The 23,929-nt window shown below is 46.9% G+C and overlaps 1 protein-coding gene across 2 annotated transcripts in view; it reads right to left on the bottom strand.

Annotated features, from left to right (window-relative positions):
* Positions 1 to 670: 670 nt before the first annotated feature.
* Positions 671 to 23,929, bottom strand: part of LOC144138666 (monocarboxylate transporter 12-like) — a 58,554-nt gene continuing 35,295 nt past the window's right edge. For both annotated transcript variants that reach the window (XM_077671053.1, XM_077671054.1), the window contains exons 2-5: positions 15,418 to 16,956; positions 13,957 to 14,184; positions 11,087 to 11,369; positions 671 to 9,754 (exon numbers count right to left, since the gene is read on the bottom strand). In XM_077671053.1, the coding sequence (XP_077527179.1) occupies positions 9,441 to 9,754; positions 11,087 to 11,369; positions 13,957 to 14,184; positions 15,418 to 16,617 (2,025 nt within the window). In that variant the 5' untranslated portion in view covers positions 16,618 to 16,956 and the 3' untranslated portion in view covers positions 671 to 9,440. The remainder of the gene's footprint in view (positions 9,755 to 11,086; positions 11,370 to 13,956; positions 14,185 to 15,417; positions 16,957 to 23,929) is intronic.

The following is a 23,929-nucleotide window of genomic DNA, read 5'->3' as shown; positions in this document are numbered from 1 at the left end:
GCCACCACCGTTCGTCATGTTTTATGCTCTTAGGATCACCTAGGAGGAGGAATTATTGCTAATTTGTTTTGTTTGCCTGACATTTGTTTGGACTTACCTGGTCATGATACGTCGTCACGAGTTTCATTTGGGAACAAATGTTTCGAATAAAGCACTGTAGACCCTTTTGGTCACGCACTAACTTCGCAAAAGATGAAAGCAAGTGCTGTGCCCATAATGGCGATTGCACATAACCACTTGATGGTTCTTGATGGTTCCCTGCAGAGCTAAGGAGAGTGCTCAAAATTGTGCACTTCTTTAAACAACCACAGAGCATAAAAACAGCAAGGAAAAACAATTGCTCAAAGGCAGTTTTGTGGAAACAACTTGCGAATTAGTGGTTTGGAAAAAAGGTGTACAATACCAGCTGCTGATTGCTCTCGCACTGCACGTGGCGAGCCGCATGCAACCAGTCGTTAGTGCACATTAATGACCACGGCATTCGCTCAACATAATTTCTTTGTGGCATATATTCTTTTCATTTTTACTGTGCTAGCAGTAGTACTGTCAGTTCACAAAAACCCGGTGGCATTGGTAATGTCTACCACAGCATTGAACTGCCTCATCCACGCGACCTGTGACTTCCACAGGCCCAGCAGATAGTGGCGTCGACAAAACGAACACGCAGGCGTTATACCAAGAGAAGATGTTCAGTTTATTCAACCAGTGCAGTGCATGTTTACAGTCCCGGAAACACTTCCCTGGCACCCTCCAAACCTTGGGCTATTTGTTGCACGCTCACGATAAGAAGGGAAATGAATCCACAAATAAATTCACAAACGAATTCACCGAATGCATAAAATAAAGCAAGCGGGATATCCTTTCCACCTTGTTTGCACAAACTGTTGAACGCGCAGAAAAAAAGATGCCTGCCGTTACACGAAGCAAATGCAGTGCAATCATCAAGGCGAGGAAAGGTTTTGATACTGACTGCACATGGTAACTAAAGAACACACGGTCATGTGCTTTTTTCCTTGGCTAGAGGCATACACGGCACGCTAAACTTCACCGACAGAGCTAAGGAACTAAAAAAGAAAAATTATCACGCGCTATACAAATACATAAACACAGGCTCTCGTTCGAAATCTTTTTATCACAGTCTGGTAAGGAAAATTCAAATGCTTGTTTCAGCACGAAAAATGCGCCAGCAATGTCACTCCATACAACGGAATGGGGAGAACACAAAAAGGAAGCAAACAAGAGTTTGGAGAACAGACACAAAACGACACTGCCGCTAGCATACAAAATTCTATGCACATCTACGATTATTGATGACAAGCAGACAACAGTCCTTTGTGTCAAATTGGGTTAATAGTTACATGCCAGCACTGAACTCCTGCCCCCGAAATTTGTATTCCTCGCGTGTACAGCCATACATGTTCCAGTTTGAAAACAGTCCTCGCAACTACGTACGATTAGCCCTTTCAGGGTCACGGACGTACATGTACGTCTCCTGCAAGCACCTTCAAAATGGTCAATGACGTACATGCACGTCATCGCTTGTATGTTTAAAAAGCGCGCCTTTTTCGCCAACTTCTCCTGCTTGGCATGTGCTGCCACACTGCGGAAATGCGTCAAATTATTTTCTTGCGCCGATGGCTCTTCTTTTTATTTTTATATGATTTACTTCAGTGGCGCACCGGTTATCGCTTGCGCATCCGGTAACGAGGGGGCGCGCTGGGTATCGTCCTCCGGGCGCTTCCCGCTTTTTTCACCCGCGAAAGTGATGTCTATCTGATTTCGATTCACTCAAAAGGTGCCGGCTTGTTACTCTCTCGTTTTTATTTAGAATTTTTCTTGCGTTACTCATGAATAAACCACACGTATGTAACAACACAAACAATTTTTTTGTCACTTCATGGTCACCCTAACAAAATTACAATTTTTTCTCGAAATAGATTCATCCAAAGAATTTAAATCAGCAATAAAAAAAATCGACCCTGGGGGGTCACATTTGACGAAAAAATTTGACCTCAAAGGGTTAATAAGAAAAAAAAATCTGCGGATAATCAATGCTGAAATAAATAATCGTTAGAGACATGCCTGCGAACATTCAAACACGGCACAAATTTAATAAAACACTGGGATAGTGTGCTCAGAATTAAGCACTAAGGAGGAGTCAGCAAGCACTTTGTTGCATAGAGGTCATTGAGATACCCAATAGCTTGAATGCAAGTACAGATGGTTGCAATTTACAGTAAAGACAGCTCACTTCAATTCAAATTAATTTTGTTCAAATGGTGGACTGTGCATTAGTACGAGCTAAACACACACCGTAGGAAACACACACCTGTCTGCTTAAAATTACGTACATGAAACAATGCTATAATACTAATGGTTGTAACACAGTAATACCACTAATGAATACAATAATAATTTGACCTAAATGATGGTTTTCAGACTTCAACCACGTGTATTTTTACGTTTAGGTTAAGACAACGAAAACTAATTACTGTACTTGTGCAAACGGCAATTTTCACTCATTTTTAAACATCGGGCACAACGGAAAGATACCACATTTAATGGCTATCAACACGCGAGTAATTTCATAACAAAAGGACACTCATCGACGTTTCCAGATTTGCGGAAGCTATCGGCCAATGATGGTTGTACAGCAGGCAGTTGTACTGTGCCAAGTTGCAAGACCAAATCGACGACACGATGGCTTTTTCTAAGCGGCATGAAAACAGGACAAAGTTTTCTCTACGCTTGCTACAACATGAAAAGAAGAAGCACATTTTCTGAAAAGACTGAGGGGTAGCTTGATGAAGCAGGTAAAAGAACAATAACCTGAGTAATAACAAAATAAAGAGAAATAACAAACCAAACGCTGATTTTGAACGGCTCACTGAAACAGCACATAGTACTCTTGGAATGCTACGGGAAGAACGTCGCATGCAGAGGGTGGCTAGGCGAAATATGTACAGGTATCATAACGGTACGGGACACCAACATCGATGGTAACGTCACGATGAGGGGATTTGTACAACTTTCCTCAAAAGAAAAGAAAGGGAAAAAAAGAACAAAATTAACGCTGAAATGTTAGTATTGTGAAGTTGAAAGTTATTCACAAGGTAACAGGGAATATAAACTTTGGATTGGTGCTTGTTGAGCGAGTTTTGACAGTATGACGTCTAATTCAATGCAGTAATCAAATATGGTAAACGAAAGCAGAGATGAAGAACAAACAGCAGTGACAATCTGAATGAAACTACAGAGCGCCAATGGTGACTAAGCAGTAACATACCGTACAAAAACTTGGCAACGACGGAAGAAGAAAAGAAAACCTCATGAGCTGCACTGTAGTCTGCTTGATTGTTGCTTGCTCATGCACCTCCCTTACACAAAAGTTTCATTTTTTGCTCACAAGAACACAGTGTTTGCAACAACAGCAAGATAATGACTGCCATCATTCAAACTTTCCTATATCGTACACATCTGCAATGGTGAAAAAAAAAGCAAAAGAACAGCACCAAAAACAATCCGTTTAAGAAAGACAAGGAGGAAAGAATTGTGGGAGCAAGCTCCAACAAAGCAAAACGATCGAGAATAACCCTAGCAGCAGCTTTTCGCCAAGCGAAATACCACACAATACGACTAGACTGAACCGGTTTGAAAGAGCTCTTGCCTAGGTGACTGGGTGACTAGATCCAAGACGGCATGCACACGAACACAAGCCGCAACCCAAGTTCAGTCCACAATCGCCGATAGTTTAGAGTTAGCACGTTACAATTGTTTTCACTTAGTTGCTAACTCCTTGCTAGATACTTGCAAGTCGCAGCATTTAAATTTACAGGTGCAGCTGGGCTTCCAGTTTCAATCAAAGTGTCTGATCTCATAAAACGTCTCGAGCAATTTGTGGCAAACGTAAGAATTACTTGTGCCTATACGTTAATCCTAAAACTTAAAGCAGCACACTGAGCAAGAACTTGGGCCGCCGCATTGCTCGTGCAGCAGTTCTCGGCCATTAGTACTGTACCAGGCTCTTAGCAAAGCAACAAAGTACACCAGGCATCATCCAGTGACCTGAGAGGAGCCACTCGACGACGCAGCCGTTGGTCTAAAAAACACAAAATCGAGTTCAAAAGAAGAAAGAAAGAAAAGAACAAACAACACCGGAAAGTACGATACCACGTCAGGTTACAGTATCACACGTCAACCCAGAGTGTAGTGTCAGTATGCACCCACAAAAGCGTTCCTTTCTTAACTCCAATACAGTGGTATCCCCCAAGGGCCAATTCTAGGCCCATGCCTTCTCAATCTCGTAGTCATGACACCACGGATGAAAAAACTCTTAAAGTTCGTTGTCTGTTAATAGTAGTACTATGCTTGGTGGCTTCTTTTTAGCAGGCCCCTTGAACCAGTGCTGCCCCCTGCTGGATGCCAAAGGCACTACCTTACAAATTGGCTACAGACTGCGCATAGAAAGCCACAGAGTGGTAGCACTCATAGGTTCCTTGGCAAACAGACTTTAACGAGAGAATTTGTGGCAGAAAAGTTTTTTCTCTTTTTCAAAGCGAGAAAGTCCCCAATGAGATCTGCCCTCTACTGACGCTACACTCTGCGCAGCACACAAGTCAAAACACGCTTTATAAACGCTTGAGAGTGACGGGAGATGCCTCCGAGCAAAACCTCCCTGGGAAGGAGGTGTGACGATTGTCCGTTTTCTAGTACGCAAAGTTCTTGATTCCCTTCGCGACCCCGTCAGGCCTTGAGCCCAAAGGGCTGGGTGACATCTGCCCCTAAACGCACCGCCTATCAACTCCCACACTTAAAACCTCGCTCACTAGGATTTAGAAGCATTGGTGAGCATAAGAGCAGAAACTTCAGTGAAATTTTTAGGGTCTCACGTTGATTCTCCACACTTTATATGCAGCAAGGCATGAAGATACAGTTGAGGGAAAGGCTATGGTGTGAGTAGTCACTCAGATGCCTTCATAAGGTGAACCTTTCCTTTAGGCACTGCAGCTACAATCAAAACCTACATTGTCAAACTATTTAATTTAAAATCACCGAAGTTGAGGGGAGAAAAACTTGGAAAAAAGAAAAAAACTTTCATTTTTGAAAACATTCAAAGGGCCGAAGGCTCCACCAGGAGCCAAGGTACCTAAATAAGCCTTCCTTTTGGAACGACTACAGTTATTTACTCCTCTGCTCCTTTTTGATTGCTCAATAAGTCGGTCCGAGTTGCAATGTGCAGAATGCACATGACAGGTCGCAACAAGTAAAACTGAACACGTAATGGGTGGGCAAGTTACTATAAAGCCAATATCTTTCAACTTGAAGTCACCTGTAGTCTGGCTAAAACAATCTACATTCCTCTCAAGGACACCAGTCTCGAATCCTTGCGCCTGCCGGTTTCACCTAAATCGGCTACAAAAAGAAATTTGTGGGAAGAATCGTGCACACAACACACGGTTAACCGTCACTCCAACATGAAAAGACAACATCGCTCACTAGATGAGATCCTTCCATTGACTGTACTTCAGCACAAGCTCATCGGGAGGGAGGACTTTTGCAGACGTAGTAGTGTCTCTGGGCAGTGGAAGCTAACGCACCCGACGCATTCCCATCTATACACAAAATCACGATTCCTCACCAGTCACGGGAAGCCTGACAGACTAGCAGAAAGCGGTTCCACAACAGGAAGAGACAGGCTCCAACGCTTCGAGTCACAGTGAATGCTTTCCCCAACGTTCAGAACGCATCAACTTAGCCATTGAAGGAAAAAAACACTAAAAGGAACAAACCTGAGACAGAGAAATCCAGCCCTTATACGCAAGCTGATTCCGAACACGGTGCCAGAAATTACTCGCCATTAATGTGCTTTCATCAAACATTGCCGATATCTGCGGTTGAGTGAACAAGTGCAAGTTTTACCTAGTCCTTCACTTCAAACAAAGCCCTAAGCCCTAACAAGAAGACACCCTGCAGTCTGAACAACAAACAGTGGTGCAAGTAAGTACCAGTCGAAGAGAAAAAATCTACAAGCTGACTAACGTCCTACGATATGGGGCTCAAAGCTTGCCAAAGCCCAGAAAACACTACCTCTACGTTGAAAGGCTATGTAGGTTGAACGCATTCCAAAAGCTTCCTATAACAAGCAGGAAAAGTTGAAACTAAGCCCCCCACAAACTTTTCAGGCTGGCTAGCAGTATTTCTAGAGTTGCGAGTTGAAAAAAGGTGAAGTGGCAGATGTGACACCGACACGACCTGCTCTACTCAGCTAGAAATCTAACAAAGGTGCAACTTCAATGAAAGACTCTGAATCTTTACCACAGAGCATTACCACTAGAGTAAGGGTGACAACTGGTTTCTTGAAACAGCACGTCTATCACCCCTTTTTTATTTTTATATTACGTGCACCAACACCTCCCCTACCATTTAGCTGAGAAGAAATAGCCAGCAGAATTTATATCAGCAATGCAACTTCCAGGGAGAAAAACAAAGCAGCACACTGCTTCCTCTTTTCGCGACACCAGGTGCCACGAAAAACACCATGCTGCCTTGTTTTTACACCCGTTGTCATGGGCAAGTGCTATGACATCTGCAAAGGGCGTTCTCTTGCACCCCTACAGGGATGTAAGAAATACACCCTTTGTAGCAAAACAGTTTTAAGCCTTGCAACTATTGACTGCCAATTCCACAAATTCTGAACATTTCTAGTCTAAGTCGCCGTGTGTGTTACACGACACTCTCCCGTACATGTCATTCACTTGCACTAACTTAAGAACTTAAACACACCCTTATGGGTGTTCATGGTTCCCATGTGGGGAGTATTTTAACCCCACACTTAAAAATTACACATTTTGACTCTCTTCCTGGAAGGGTGTAATTTGGTAAATCAACTCCCTCCTGTGCTATTATTTTTCCTGCTTTCTCGATACGAAGTTGACCGTTATCCCAGAAAGTAACCCTCATCTAGTGGCTGCAAGACTGTGCAATTCACTTGCACTAACTTAAGAACTGACGTACACCCTCTTAGGTCTTCATGGTTCCCATGTGAGGAGTACTTTAACCCTACACTTACAAGGTTAAACACAATGACTCCCTTACTGGAAGGGTGTAATTTGGTAAATCAACTCCCTCCTGTGCTATTACTTTTTCTGCTTTGTCAATACGAAGTTGAACGTCACCCCAGAAAGTAACCCTCATCTAGTGGCTGCAAGACTGGTAGTGGTAGACTGTTTGCAGCGTTTCCAGCCTAGTAAGAGCTAGAGCCTGCTATTGCATAAGAGACCGCCTTCGAGGCAAACTCTACTACTAAACATCTCCACTCCGCACAAATCGTCCCCCCAACCTCCAACGTGAAACACGTGCTACAAGTTATGTCTGGAAAAATGGACAAATGACCATTTTCTTCGGCTAAACTTTGTACAGACTGGGTGGGATAGAGAGGACCGAACCACCCATTGACGGCAAAAAGAGTTCCGTGCACTGGAGAATTGAGATCGCGATGGGACAGAGAAAAATTTGAACGTTAAAAGACAGCGTGCTGCAAAAGCTGTGCTTAGGAGAGTAGCTCAGTCGACAGAGCAGTCGAGAGTCTAGATGAATCGGGGCACAGAAAGGTACTTGTGAAGAGAGCAAAACCTGTCGCATGTTTCGCGACCTAAACTACTACGACGCTTCGAGTCCTACCGGAAAGTCAAAATCAAGTGTACAAAAACGTCAACAGCAGTAAGCGAGGCATAGAAAAGCGCGGCCGCTCTCGCTCAAGCGAGAGTTTAGGTTAATCCTTTCGAGTAGAGATTTATCCGAGCAGAAAACGTGAAACAGACTACCTACTTTTCGGAGTCAGAGAAGTCAACAGTAAAAGGAGCGTCCTACTTTGGGAGGTACTCCTCCCAAGCTGATTCCAGACAAGGCCTTGTTGCGGAAAAGGCTAAGGCAAGGGCTCAATGAGGGTTTCGTCACCCAGGCTCAAGAATGATGGTGGTATTCTGAGTCTGTCCTCCACTCCACTTCATGCGTTTCCTCAACTCGGCTCAGTGGAGGATACCGCAATGCTTTTACATGGGAAAATCTTTTTCAAGGACCTCCTCGACTGGAGGCTCAAGTAGAGGAGGGATTCAGAATACCAGGGTGAGAAGTCAAAAACTGCAGTCACCGATTGACACTCGCCGAGATGTCAACCCTCGGTGACCGTCTGCGTGTTCCTCGTCCACCACACTTGCTACTCCCAACTCATTCGAAACAGCAGAGAGTGAGCAACCACAAAGAAACGGCTACGCTCCTCTACCTACAGCATCCAAGTAGCTTTGGGCTGTAGCTTGTACTAGGTGCGGTGTACAAAGCGAGTGACAGGCTAAAATCTGAAATTGAGTCTACAAGTCATCGTCATTACTCCAGCAGTGCCATGCAGCCCAGCACGTTAGACAGCTTAGCGCAACCGACAGCTTCTGGGGCCCCACTCATCACCAAGTGATGAGGTCTGCGTGAGCTTACACGGCCTTTTCAAACAGCAGTACTGGTGACTTCACGATAGCATGAATCATTCCAAACATCACACTAGTGTTTTCGTCATGGAGGAAAGAGTGTTAAGCAGCACTGGTGCAATTGCATGGAGATAAGGACAGGACTCTACATTGCAAGAAGTTCTGGCAGGCAGCGTACTGCATGTCATGTCGCATTTTGTATGGTCAACCTTGCAAGGCAAGAAAGTACATTGTCATCAGTGATCTGATGTTGTAAGGCATTTTACACCTGTAGGTCATTCTTCGTGGCCAACGTTCCTACACCGTGTCAGGGATGTTGAGTTACGTGCAACGTGAAACCAAACATCTCCCGACGAACACCACCGCCTGTGACTTTTTTCGTCACACAGGTAAGGTCCTCGTACTGCAGACTGGTCAGACTTTGACCTGGTCTTGTGAGGTCCTTAATTACGTGGCCTCATCAGAATATTGCAAGAATGTTTCCGGTCTGAAACTACGCAGTTAATACCCAGGTATCAATGCAGTGCAAGACCAGAGCCCCAGTGTGATATGCTAGCAGACAATTTTTTCCAGTGAAGTGCCAGCAGCATGCCTGTAAACACTGCTAGGTTCTTGGGGCTGCAGCACTGATAATAACACAAGCACGAACTTCGATCCCTCATTGATTTCACTGCAAGAAAACATGCGTACAAGTGCAACGCGTGCCTCAAAAAAACAAACTTGGTATCGGTATTATTTCGCGCACATGTCCCAGTGATTGTCAGGCACTACCTCAGCGCGACAGTGCAGTTACTGAAGACGGGTGCAAGAAGACGTGCAGCGGTTCGAGAGCAATGCTGCAGGTATTGCCTAAAGGACGTAAGCACCAGACATGATCTGTTCAGCCGCACAGGCAAGAGAGAAGCCCCTGAGCAAAAACGTCAAACACCCACCAGTGCCCTGAACCGAAAGAAGTGGTGGGCTTCATACGCAGATTCCATTGCTGACCAGGGCGACCGTTTCGTGCGGAGGAGCCGCCTCCCGGTCGGTGGCGGTCGTGGCGGCAGGAGCGCCGTTCTGCGGCAGAAGGACCGTCTTGACGTCGCGCCGGTCCGCAGGTGAAGTGGTGGAGGAGGAAGAGGAGGAGGACGTGCTGTCGTCATGGCGGTTGAGGGAGGATGGGTTGCGGCAGTGCCAGCTGCTGGCCACGGGCAGCATGATGATGCCCGACGCCAGGATGGACAGGCCACTGAAGTAGAAGGTGGCATCGTACGCGCCCGTCGTGTCACACAGCCAACCTGCGTGCATGAGGGGGGAGGGTTGTAGGTACCTGTAGTTCCAGACAGAGAAGGGACGCTCGACTGATCTGACTAAAGCGGCAACCACATGCAGCGTTTTTCTCGCATCTGGCAGCTGTTGGTGTCTCCGGGTGGGAATGCAAAAAACGTTGGAGAGCACAATTTACCCAACCAACATCTGTCAGATTGCTTTGTTAGCCAAAAACTGCGTTATTGGTCATATTGGCTCTTTCTTTTCTTGAATTTGGTCCTCTCCAACGGCTGTTTCACGTCACAGGTAGGAGACGCCGACAGATGCCAGACGCGAGCAAAACGCTCGATGTGGTTGCTGCTTAATTAATTAAGGTGTGCTGCTGTGCCAAAGGATGCGGGTTCTATCCTGGCTGCGACAACTGCTTTTCCGATGAAGGTGAAAAGCGAAAACGCTCGTGTGTCGCGATCTCGGCGCACGTTAAAGATCCCCAGGTGGTCAAAATTAACTACGGTGCACCCCGTAGCCCAGGTGTAGGTTCGGCATGTTAAATCTTTCAATCAAATCAAATCGACGCTCGACTGATAAAGGATCCATGACAAACACAGGTTTCGTTTGCCAAAAAAAAAAAAAAAGACTGCTTTTTCCCAATTGCAATGATACCAATTTTATAGCAAACTTCCAGACACTTTCTGGCAAAGTATTTATGACATCACAGGATCTTGCCTGGGCAATTAATGGCCGCTCTTTAAAGTTACCACCACGAAAAGTGACTGTGTGATTCGAGTGGAAGCCCTTGTTACGTTTGTTGATTGTACCTCTTGTATGCTAAAGTGCAGTCGACACGGCGATAACTAAGTTTTTAGTGTTTCCCCCTCTCACATCACTGTGAGTAGGGTGCAAAACCTAAATGCTTTCAACACTTCTTGCATTTTTTTTTTCTTCTTAAAAACATGCCATTTGTGGCTGTAATGGAGCTAGGCGCATTACCAGAGGACAATTCTTTCAAATTAAGCAATGTTGTATTATCTCCATCCGCATCATCCCTCCGGTGTCTTACAACTTCCCCTGAAATAAAAACATGTAGTCGCAAAATTCCACCCACGCCCTGCCGACTTCTCCTCGTACCTGGTCCTTTTTGCGCTGAAAAAATAACTACGGCTCAAGTTGCATTGGCTCCACAAAAGAGTGCTTTGAATGTAGCCTAGGAGGAGTACTTTTGTAGGACTTATACAGCTTTCTCAGGCATTGAATGCTCCCCCCAGCAACCCAGCACAACCGTTTCCCAACAGTGAAATTTTGCAAGAAGCTACATTCTACCTCCCATACTAGCTCAGCCAAAGAACTCTGTACATGCGCACCTGCGATGGGCGGTCCCACAAGGCCCGCGATGCCCTGCACCAGGAGCAGGAGTCCGTAGGCGCCCGTGAAGTTGTCCAGGGAGATGAGGTTCACCAAGATGACGGGCACCAGGGTGTAGTTGGCCGAGATGGCAAAGCCATACATCGAGGACAGCAGGGCCAGCGCCGTGTAGCTGCTCACCAGCGGCAGCACCGCAATGGCCGCCCCGCTCACCGACGTGAGCAGGCTGTACAGCAGCGACGGCTCCAGCCACCACTTGTCCCCCAGGTAGCCCACGATCACCTGCAGAAGGAAGAGGAGAGGGCACAGAGTGAGACCTTGCAGCACACCAGACAGCAAAACACCTGCCCGCCCCTCCTGTCAAGTACATGTTACCCACAGCTATCTGCCTCCACAGACAGGTAAGAAACGAGCACAGAGGCTGAAGGCAGCATTGCTGAACTGCTAATACCCCTAACCTATTGGTACGTAAAGTAACAGAAGCACACAGATCACATAATTTTCTCTCCATTATATTATTTCTTTCCCCTCTTACTCACCTCTTCTCGATCACATCAGGTAGTCTAGCACACATGCAAATGCCGAAGCCATACCAGCCAGGTTCTCCAAGATGGCATTAGGGAGCTCTGACAGGGGAAGGGGGGGAAGCTAAGGGATCGAAAAATTAGTAGCAGCAGAGTGCAATTATTTACACTGCTTCGTCCAAACAACTAATGAGGTATGCACCACTGGTCAGATGCTAAATCTTTGGCGGGGCTGACGCCACCTTTTTCAGGAAGTCCTGGTAATACTGTAGAGCGTAACAATGTTCGTACCTGTGACTCCTCGCCAAAAAACGTGGCTGAGGGTTGTGTTAGACATGACGATGATGAAAAAACGTTCATTGCGCAGAGTGGAACGTGTTACGGCCGCTTGCAGGTAGGATGGGTGCTCGGAACTGGGTGCAAATTTTCTTTACCATACTGAACTGCCTCTCACATTTCATGTTTCTGTGTTACTAAGCAGCTTAACTTGCACGCATGGCCGACTACGCTTTTGAACCTCCTCACTTATCACGACGTCAATCGCTGTAGGATTGTATTAGACTGTTGGGTAGCTCCGGCGCAATGTGTCCAAACTGGGAGAAAGGTTTGGCCTGACACGGGTGTGTATTCGGGAGATTTTCGTTTCGGCCGTACAATCGTACAAAACCATCAAAATTCGGGAGTCTCCCGCACAATTCGGGAAACCTGGCAGGTACCGTATTTACACGATTGTAGGTTGACCCTTTTTTTCAAATTTGACAATCACATGTTGGGGGGTCGACTTAGAATCGAAATCGAAGCGTCCACCGCTAGTAACGGCAAGAGAAACGAGAAATCAGGGGTGCTACGTGGTGGGAACAGCTTTGCACCCTCGTTCCCATTGTTATGGTCTAAAGTGTGAACCGCATGGGGCGTTTTCTGCTCGCGAAAATGCGTGCGCTGACGCTGCCGCGAATGCTACCCGCGCGCGCGACGCGATCGGCGGCGGCAACATGGCGGCGTCACCAGCCGCGAAGAGGTGGGTGTAGCTCCAGCGACCGCTTCTAACCGCTCTTTAAGATATCACTAAAGGCACAAACGAAGCCATTCGTGCAGGAAAGGAGCTGATAATGTGGTCGAAAACGACACTATAAAGCATCATCGGTGCCGCTAGGGAAAGCGCCAATCAAATACCCGCCACCGTGGTAAGCCTAAACAACTCCGGCGGCGTCAGCTGGCTGTCCCACGCGCTTTCAAACTGCCGGCCTGCCGCCATGAAGAGCGCGCCTCCCCATTGGGGCAAGTAGTCAGGCTCCTCTCACTGCCGCGCTCGTCCCGCGTCATACTGAGGTAGAAGGTAGAACTTAGAAGCAGTAGAAGCTGTCGCGCGCGCGCAATCGTTGACGCGGGCGTCAAAAAGTCGCCCGCGCAATGCCGACGCGCACGAAATGCGTGCAAAAACGCGTCAAGAAGCGTTTTATTCGTCTCTAAGAAGCAAAATGAGCATTAGCGAATCCCTTGATTCAATGCGCGGCGCTAACGTAGCCGCCATGTTTGTTTTGGTAGCGCGCGGCAGTGGCCGCTGCCGGTTGCTTCGATGGTTGTCATCTCGCAGCCGCTCAACCGACAGAGCATGGTTATTCCGGGTGCTTATACAAAAGCTTTTCTTTTTTAACATCTACCGCGCATACCGCGAGCCGCGGCTCTTGTGGAGAGCCACCGTGTGGGTTGAGGGGAGAGCTCCTCTTTGTGTTACGATTTTCTAGGCGCGCTCGCTTTTTTTTTTTTTTTTTGAGAGGCAATTTTCGGGGTCGACCTACATTCGAGTCGACTTACAATAGTGTAAATACGGTATGCGAAGCATTCAGACTCTACTCTGAGAACCACAGGCCACAGAATGTTGTGGGTAGTTCTACAACCTCTCCAATTCACTAGGTCGTGATAGCCCACCAGCAGCATAATGAGGACACTCCCCAGATGGAAAGTGCTATACGAATACACCAGAAAAACATAGACAGCAATGTAATAGCATACCTTACGAACGAACCGAAAAAGGCCAGTCGGGCACACGACTGGCCCTTAGTTCAACTGGCCATTAGACAATTGCCAGCCAACCACTAGCTGAACATTACCAGGCCGGTGGCAAAACATTAACGGGCCTTTGCCAACAACTCGTTGGCCATCAGCTGACCATTATCAAACCATTAGCCGACCATTAGCCAGACAATAACACGCCTCGGCCACCCACTTGCTGGCCATTAGCAAACCGTTAGCCAACCACCAGCCAATTGTTAGCTGACCGCTGGCCAGGAATTAGCTGACCATCGACAGAACTGGGGCCTTCTCCCCCTCCCCCCACCACTCACCACTCCGAAGGTGTTGAGGATGCCGATGAAGGAGATGAGGAAGGATGCCCGGTCCTTGTCCACCCCGAGCTGGATGGCCGAGTCCGGCAGGTACATGTACGGGTTGTCCACGCACGCGTTCAGCAGAAAGTTGGACACGCAGAGGAGCGTGTAGCGGCCGTTCAGGAACAGCCGCACGTCCATCGAGTCCAGCAGAACCTCCCGCAGGTCGCGCAGCCACTGGCACGTCTGCGTGTTGTACAGAGAACGCTTACATCGCGGCGTAAGAACAACACAGGAGAGTCTTTCCCATATATAGCAGCGACGACTACTCATAGACTTTATTGAACACAAACTGAGTCAACTGAGAGAAAATTCAACCGCATGTTTCGACATATGAGCAACCAAATTGGGTCCACTGAAGAAGTCAATGCCCCTAGCACACAAATGAGGTGTTTTTGTTTCTGCATGTATGCATGATACCAGGTGGCCCTTCAGCCAAAGAAGTCGCTCTCGCAACACAAACGCCATGCAGTCACAATTTATAAACGAGCTGCAAATCAGGGGTGAAAAATTTTACAAGTCAAGATGACAAATGCATTGCAGCCAAATATTAACAGCAATGTTACGATTACCCTCAAAACCCAATATATACAACCAAATTCGTCAAGCAGTGCTCTGCACAGCAGTCACTTAGCTTACCACGTCCATTTAACCACCCAGAAATCGTCAATGCTCTCTCAGCATCATTAAAACTATACATGCTAAAGACAAAGTGATGACTGTTGTAGCATACATATGTCATGAATCTCAAAGTTTCGGCATTTAAGCTTTCATCCTGTGCATAATTTTCCCAACTGATCAAAGGTTCCGACTTCTTCAACATTTTCAAGGCCCCGCCAAAAGTTACAGGCAACAAAGGATTAAAAGCAAAAGCTTAACATTTAAGTGTAACCAAATTATTTTTTTATTAAGAAAGGTTGCGTTGTCCATGTTTCTGCTATAAAACACTTAAGACTCACTAAAGAGGTAAGCTTGCAGTTTGGATTCTTTGTGGGCCACTGAAATTTAACATAACCTAGAAACTTCTGGCAATGACTGTACCTTTCACATTACGTGTGCCTTTCTGCACACAGAAACAATTTTACTTTGCATCAACTGACACCCCCTCCTCATATCCACCACTCTTCTTAAGCCTTGTATTGTGAATTCTTTATTACCGATTATTATCTGTCGTGGCCCAGAAACTTTTGGCAAAAACTGTACCTCTAGCATTACGCATGCCTTTCTCTGCAAAGAATACTGTTTCCTCTGCATTCCCCAAACCGTACTACCTTGTACTTTGAATTTTTCGTGGCCCATTAAAGTTTAAGATGGCATAGAAACTTTTGGCTAAGACTGTACCTGCCATATTTAGCACAAAGAAAACAGTCCACCCTGTGACCGCCAATCACCCCCCCGCGTACCGCATACCGCACCCACCTTGTCCTCTCCGCTGATGGTAAGCATGCTGTTGCGGTACATGTCGGGGCAGCTCGATGCCCGTAGCCGATACCGGCGGATGTTCAGCATGGCACCGCGATACGTCAGGCTGCCCCGCTGAAGGCGCATGTTGCGCAGGCACGCCGAGTCGGCCCGCTGTTGCAGACGGCGCTCGCCCCAGCCCCCTCCTTGCCCCACCGTAACCGCCGTTGTTGGCGGCACGGTGGATGCCGGGCGCATGAAGCTGGGCAGCAAGCTCTTGACCGCCGTGGGGTTGACCGGTTCGATGGTGCTCCAGATGGTGGGGTACTGCTCGAGCAAGGCGTTGAGGTGGCCCCCCTCCTTGCTGTAGTTTTCCGAGAGCACGTCCAGCGGCGTTCCGCGCCGGTCCGTGATGTACGTCGGCAGCTGGATAAGCGAGCTACACAGCCGCTGGTCGCTCCCGCCCGCTGCCGAGAGCGACTTCCGCACAGGCCCGTCCTCTTCGTCGTCGTCGTCATCCCCAAACAGGTCCAGGTCCCGCATGAGGGCACCCGAAATGACCATGTTGAGGAAGAAGCCCGCCAGGATGAGCAGAGTGCCCTGCCAGGCAAACGTCTCCAGGAGCCGGATCGTGAGGGGCGCAAAGACGAACGTGCCGATGCCCGTGCCGCAGACGGCCAGGCCCGTGGCGAGCGAGCGGCGCTTCTCGAAGTAGTAGGCCACGCTCACAATGGACGTCACGTAGCACAGCGCCAGCCCGAAGCCCGATATGCTGAACGTGAGGAAGAGGAACTCGAGCGAAGTGCCCACATACGAGGCCACAAAGCCGCTGGCCGCCAGGAGCGAGCCGACGATGCAGACGCGGCGGCAGCCGTAGCGGTCCGTCAGCGACGAGGCGATGGGGCCCGTGAGCAGCGGCATGCTCAGGTAGAGCGAGCCCACCCAGGCCGTCTTGCCCTTGCTCTGCTCAAAGTAGTCGATGAGGTCGACAAACAGGATGCCGAAAGACATGGACACGCCGTCGGCGATCAGGTTGATCACGAAGGAGGCGAAGACCACCACCCAGCCCCAGCCGCCGTCCGGCGGGGTGGCCCGCCGACTCCGGCCATCGCCCGACGACGATCCGGACGCCGACGACAATCCGGCCACCGAGCACTGCTGGTCTAAGAGCTGCCGGCCAGAAGGCACCGAGGGTTTGGGGTCTGCGTCCACAGCCATGTCGGGGGAGAGCGCACACACGGGGAGGGTGAGGTCAGAGGGGACACGGGTGTCAGTGGGGAATCACGACACTGCACGTGGTTGGGTTCAAGGTGCTGGGCACAGCGGAGGGGAAACACGGGGGCGGTCTGGCCGGCGGCAGTGACGACTAGCGGGGCGTGCTCTAGGTTCTTGCTGCTGTAGATTTCAGGCACTGATATACCGAGTTGCTGCAGGAGGACCAGTTTGGCCATCGGGCGTGTCAGAGCGTACCGCTTGTTGCTCAGGCGCAGGTTGCTGGGCATCCAGACGGCGTGCCGCTCCGGCGGTCTCTCGGATCTGCCCCTGATCCCATCAATTCTGCAGAGCAAAATAGAAAGAAAAGGGCATTACATTTGGCGGTGCACTCTGTAGAGAACAACAACACTGCCATTACGAAGTAATAGGCAAGCCATACGAATTACAGCAAATTATGTCCAGCACCCACATCTTCTAGCATATTACAGGACATGCCACAAACCTCACTGCACCCGACATTGGGACAAAGGAAATGGACAACAGCTTCACTAACAATGCTTGTTGTTGGAGCTCACAACCATTATAAGCTTCAAAGCTCGTACACTTGGAGCTAGACCACAAAGAACCTCGCAGCTTTTGAAAACTTTGTCAGTGGTTGTGGAACGTTGCGGCAAAATGTGGGTGAACTGAAGCTTGCATGACAGCGATTGATCCGTACACATGCCCAGAGTGTTAGTAAGTAGTTAACATCCCCTAGAATACACAAAACACACGTCTCAAGCGTTCAGTCTAACACGGACCACTTATTTCTGGTGGTGCAAGTAAAAACAAGCAGAAGATCTTTAATGAAGAATTTTCACCAACTCGCCCAACTCACAGCCCTTTTAAAGTAGAAGAAACCCCATAGCCATTGTAGCGTATTATAAGTTACAACAATCTGCATGTCTGGGCATTTTTTCTTCTGAAATTCATTTTAGTTAAACGACATTGTGTCTGTTCATCTCCTTCCTGAAATCAGAAACTTTTCTTCTTACCTATGCACCTTTAATTAACACATGGAAGCGATACATCTAAACAAGCTCTTCGCATAAGCCCCAAACACACGGCATTCCATCCTCATTTCAGCAGCTTTCATGTCACTTAACAAAATATAGATTTGAATCTTACTGTTGTGTGGCCTGTGTAACTAGACAAAAGACGACGACTTTTATTGGAAAACAGAAGACACATGTTATTCACCAATAATGAAGAACTCCAGACTCTCATCCCACTCATTACCAATTAACTGAGGTACGCAGAAGCAGCTGTATTTCATTCCGTGTTTGTGGACACTCACATGCTGTGCAAGCTCCCCCTCCCCACAAATCGTACCTGACCCACGGTTGTCTGCCTGGAAAAGCTGTATCATGGCATATAATCTGCAATCCTTCAACAAGATGGTGTTATCAACAAGGTGCCTTATCAACATGTTTTTGTGATGTTCTTCTATGAAATAAACTGCTTTCTTCTGTTCTGTTTCTGTTCATGTGAAAGGTGCAGTGAAACCCAGCGGACACACTGCCACCCAAAAGACACTCGGAGAAAAGTACACTAATACTCTTTACACTAGTGGGTACATAGGGTCATGGCCACAAATGACCATCAATGGGCTTTGCCAATCCCTTTCTCAGAGCTTGACGATCATATGATGCTGCAGTCTGAGGGGAGCGCTTCGGCGCCCCTCGCCCCTCGCTCTTTCCTCGGGCCCTCTCCGCCGCCGGACGCCCACCGACCGCGCATGGCCTCCAAGATTCCCCCGCGCACGCTTAGCTGGGCCGCGGGACCGGTCACCTGGGGACGTCGGCGCCCGAGAGATGGCGCTGGCGGACACGGGGCAGCGGGCGGCGAGGTGAAGGAGCGGGCGGTGGTGGACTCGGGGGGTCGAGACGCAGTGTGTTTTGGTGCTGGTGTCCGTGTGTATGCCCGGACGGCCGACAGCGAGGTGATGTGAGTAAAGAGTTCTTTCCCGCAACCGCAGTGTGCCTCAATCATTGGCATGCCGTAGAGAGCAGGTCCACAAGTGATACACGATGTTCAGACCAATCAGTAGAGATATATAGGCTATAAGCATCACTTTGAATGAAAGGTCATTCTCTTGTGAACAAATTGTTTTAAATAGCAACACCAACATGAGTATCGCAAGAATAAAATCATTTTCGAGAGGACAAAAAGAAAAAAATATGAGAGCTGAGAAAGCATCAAGTTATGAACTTTGCTGCTTGCTCTAAATGCTCCAATAACAAAACTATCACTAAATAGCTGTTTGGGGGCAACTTAAAATGTCTTACTAAAATTTTACAACCGGCCATAAATTCCCGGCATCCAAAACCCGACTACAGTCAACCGGACTGATCACCACAAACTTTTGTTTTTAAGCCACAGTACATGACACCCCCCCCCCCCCCCCCCCGACCTTGCTTACAACCAAAGTCTCACCTGCCTCACTCTGAAGGGTCAGCTGGTGAATTACCTGCAAACTGTTGCCATACATAACATCATTGATAGAAAGCATTACCCCAGTATTAGAACACTTTCCAGCTAAGCCAATGCCTATGACAATACGTTCCCTTTCGTTCGCCTGTCATTTTCCCGTGCACGAAACAGTGGTCTGGATATTTGGCACGGTCGAGTCGACAGGACTGTCGGGCAGTCAAAACGAAGTGTCCCTTACAATTGTTTTTAGAGGCCCATAGCTGACGTCGGGAGTGAACAGCAGCTGTGATTTGGCGCCACTACAGACAGCTGTGCTCATGTTTTCTTCAAAAGGTTTTTATAAAACACGTGTCTTTCTTCGGCGACCTGAAAACAAAAATTTTGGCCTGTCTGTCCATCTGTGTGCCTGTCACTCGATTCAGCCAGCTGGGTAGAGTGGAAGAATGCTTGAACGAAGTATATACAGCGCAAGGGAAGCCTGCGCAGCATGTTTGAGGCAAAATAAAGGAATGTTACCGAGAGTACCAGCACTGTTTTATTATAGGAACACACGCTGGGATCGGTTTTTCTAATAGAAAATTAAAAAAAAAGTAAATTCAGTAAAAATGGTGTTGAAGAGAGGTGAGATAATAGCAAACACTAAAACAAAGAATTTCAGCTCATGCTGTTTAAAGGAAACAGAAACAAGAGATTCCAAAAGCGGAAAATTTAACCGAATTGGGCAAGGCTCCATTTCATTCATCAAGGGACGAGTGGGGGCAACAGTGAGAGGTAGAATGGGGAGAAAGGAAGGTGTGTGTTAACAACAATGGCAGCAAAGTGAGCAGATATGCGGACAATTTTTTTTGTGTGTTGTCTTTATGACCAAAGTGACCTTTTCAGGGTGTACAAAAGCAGTTTTGTTTCTTTCCTGCAAAGTTTCCACAGCACCAGCAAACAAAGGGAAAATATCTCCATGCATTTCACACAAATATTTTTTGATCCACACAAGTCTCACAACATGAACATGTCAGGTTGGGAGGTGCTGAACACGCGGAACCAGAGCAGACAGTTCTGTGATGAATAACGACAAAGCAAGCACGGGCATCGTCTGTTTACGTCAACAGATGACACTGGACGTTCGTCATTTCGCACTGTTACCATTCAGGCAAAAAAAAAGACCACTCGGGGTCCAATTGGGCCTGTCTAAAACATCATCGGGCCAATTGGAAACTAACTGGAAATGCGATGGGTTCCAAAACTAACTGGAAATGCGATGGGTTCCAATTGGTCCACTGATGTTTCCGGCAGGTCCACCTCCAATGTTTTTTTTGTTTTTTTTTTCAGCTGAAGCGGGGTTTTTAAATTCGGTCATGACTATACTCGCCCCTCCACCCCCCACCCCTCTAGTAATTCTTGCGTTTCCATGAGCATTTTATTTTACCTTCAGTGGCTGTGTTTACATTTGCAGAACTCTGCGCGCCTATCATCGTAGGAGGCGAGCCCGGGTAGCTAAGTCTGGCTCCCACGGTCGTCTCTTATTGCTTGCCGTCATGTGTGCCGTGTTTACGACCAGCCCAAACGCGGGGACCCCGGTATATCCGACACCAGAAGCTCAAGTGTTGTGGCTTCCAGGCGCCGGGAGAAATGCGCAGTCGAGCGTTTGGACGTCTGCGCGGGTGTGTGTGTCACGTAGGTAATCTGAGCGCGTCGCAAGAACGTATCGCGAAACCAAGACCATGATTAAACAGTTTATTTTTGCCTCCTCCTAAAAAAAGTGTGCGGAGCTTATCATTCTACAGCTAGGCATTACGAAAGAAAACGACGAGAGCACAAGTTAACTATTCAGGAAAGTTAACACTAACCACCTGAAAAAGATGCGCGAGCTGCCGGTCCGCCATTCTTTCAGGTCCTCAGGAGACTATGACCTGGCGCATCCCAACCTTGCTGCTAAGAGAAGAGCTACCATTTTCTAGCGCTGCACCCTTTTGTACATACCAGCTTTTTCGACAGTTCGCGGTGAGTTCCCAGTACACACAGAGAAAAAAAAAAAGAGGTTCCAAAGGAAACGGGCAAAGCTTACAAAGGAAAGAAAGGCTGACCCTGTACAGAGCATTGGCTGCAGCGTGGGTCACGAAGAAGCATAAGAAGGAAAGGAAAGAAAATGGCCCTTTGCCCAATGCAGATTAGATTAGTCTCGGTAATGTGCACCTGCTTTCGTGGCTTTCATGCGAAAGGAACGAGTGACGAGACGTTGGGGCGGGAAGGGGGGGGGGGGGGGGGCGCCGAGGTTGTTTCGTGCGCACGTTCTGTGACAGTGAGATTTTTCCTGCCACGCCGTGGCGGTACTAGGAGCACCGGTACTGGGAAAAGGTCCATTATAAATTAGGAGTCTTCTTGAATGCGTAACTCCTCTTAAACAAAATATACGAGTTCAGTTCATTAAAACGGCTGCTTTGTCAACAGCAATACAAATTTTATCGCAAACGTCGAACAAATAACCAAGATATTAAAAAAAAAAACATCAACAGTGGCAACTCCTTATAGCCCCTTTGTATGATGTCGCAGAATCTTGTTTGGGCAATTGACGGCAGCCTCGGCCAATGGCTTATATTATAAGCCATCGTCAAGTAACATAACTGGGAATATTGTAGTGGGGCTTCTAGATCCGTTCGATCGCACGACTTGGATGATAATGCGCAGTTAACAAACTTATATAGAACTGTTTTTAGAGCCGGCGCATATCCCGTTGTCTCTGCTGCCCATGTTACGCCAGAGCAGCGCAAAATTTGAAAGTTCTTTTTCTCACTTTTTTTTTCCGGTTAAAAAACGTCGTTCGCAGCACGAATAGGGCTGAGTGTATTATTGTCTTCATGGCCTTTTTAGAGGATCCATGAAGACAAAATACAAGTTCAGTTTATTAGAAAGACTGCTTAGTCCCGATAACAATGATACCAATATCATCGCAATCTTCGAACAAATAACGGAGATATTAAAGAAAACGTGTGAAGCAGTCGCGACCCCCTAGCCAATTTCCCGCAACTTTTCCATGACGTCACGGAACCTTGTTTGTGCGATTGGCAGCCGCCTAACTGACCTGTCGCGACGACACATGACTGGACGTCTGTAATGGGGCCTCTAGTGCCATTTGACCGCATCACTTGAATGCTAACGTGCAGTTAACGCACTGAAAATTATGTTTTATTGTTGGTCCGTATGACGTCATTCTTGCTCATAACACGTCACTGTGGCGCAAAATCTGAAAGTTTGTAAACACTTCTTGCTTTTTTTTTCGTTAAAAAAACATCTTTTGGGGCTGTAATGGAGCTGAGTGAGATACTGAATGCTAGTTTTGTCAAATTAAACAAGTTTGTATTATTGTCTGCATGGCCCCTTCAAGGCATGCTGCATAAATAGACAAATTTATTGTAGGGAATTTGGTGATAAAATCCTTTGCAGGTGGTTGACACAGTTATTAGCACTTTGCTTGCGCACAAAACCTAGCAAGGACGAAACTACGTACTGTGATTATTGTGATGACAGGAGCCAATGTATTCAGAGTTTTAAGCCAGCATTTCAGAACAAGTGCTTTAGGTATATATATATATATATATATATATATATATATATATATATATATATATATATATATATATATATATATATATATATATATATATATATATATATATATATATATATATATATATGAGTGGCGCTGGCTACCACCCCCAAGTGCAGGGAACAGAAAAAAATACTTTAACATAAATACCCGAAAAAGTGGTGGGGAAACAGCCCCGCCGCGGTAGCATAGTGGTTATCGCACCAGACCGGTATTCTGGAGGTCGTGGGTTCGGATCCCACCCGGCGGGCATTTTTTCCCCACTTTCTGACTCAAAAAATTCTGCATCTGTTTCTATGACCCACCACAACCTCCCCTTTGCTTTCAAGAGGTTTTCTTGACTGCCAACCCCTATTTTCTGTCTTATTTCACCGAGCCCCTCATCTCCCATTTTCTAATCCGCTATATATATATATATATATATATATATATATATATATATATATATATATATATATAGAGAGAGAGAGAGAGAGAGAGAGAGAAAGAAATGCCGGCAGTCTACAACGCCAAAGAAGGCATAGGGGAGTGGGTAGACTATTTATTACCGTTAGTGACGTTACATTATTATTAATTTTTATTAATTACGTGAGAAAGAAAGAAAGAAAAACACGCGCCCAGAGTGGGGACCGAACCCAAGCCTTTCGATTAGATCTCGAATGCCTTACCAATTCGGGTTCGGTCCCCACTCTGGGCGCGTGTTTTTCTTTCTTTCTTTCTCACGTAATTAATAAAAATTAATAATAATGTAACGTCACTAACGGTAATAAATAGTCTAACCACTCCCCTATGCCTTCTTTGGCGTTGTAGACTGCCGGCATTTCTTTCTGTATTTCCTAACGAGCCCCTCATTTCCAAACCCTATATATATATATATATATATATATATATATATATATATATATATATATATATATATATATATATATATATATATATATATATATATATATATATATATATATACATACAGTAAAAGCTCGTTAATTCGCCACCCGTTAATTCGGAAATTCGGATAATTCGGACGGCTCAATTGGTCCCGACCAAAGCGCATGTTAGTCTATGGGACCAAACCTTCGTTAATTCGTCAAAATTCGGCCCCGCACCGCTTAATTCGGACAAATGCTGGTCTCCTGACCGATGAAGAAGTTATTAATGATGTCACGGGCGCCCAGGAAGACCACGATTCTGATGAAGAGTCATGCGAGGAGGTGCAGCCGCGACCTCATCGCACCTCACGAG

This window comes from Haemaphysalis longicornis, unplaced genomic scaffold (genome assembly GCF_048455015.1).
Source record: "Haemaphysalis longicornis isolate Haplotype H1 unplaced genomic scaffold, Haemaphysalis longicornis Haplotype H1 scaffold_5, whole genome shotgun sequence".
Taxonomy (NCBI): domain Eukaryota; kingdom Metazoa; phylum Arthropoda; class Arachnida; order Ixodida; family Ixodidae; genus Haemaphysalis; species Haemaphysalis longicornis.
Note: the sequence above shows the minus strand (reverse complement) of the source record. Positions and strands in the feature narration are given on the sequence as shown.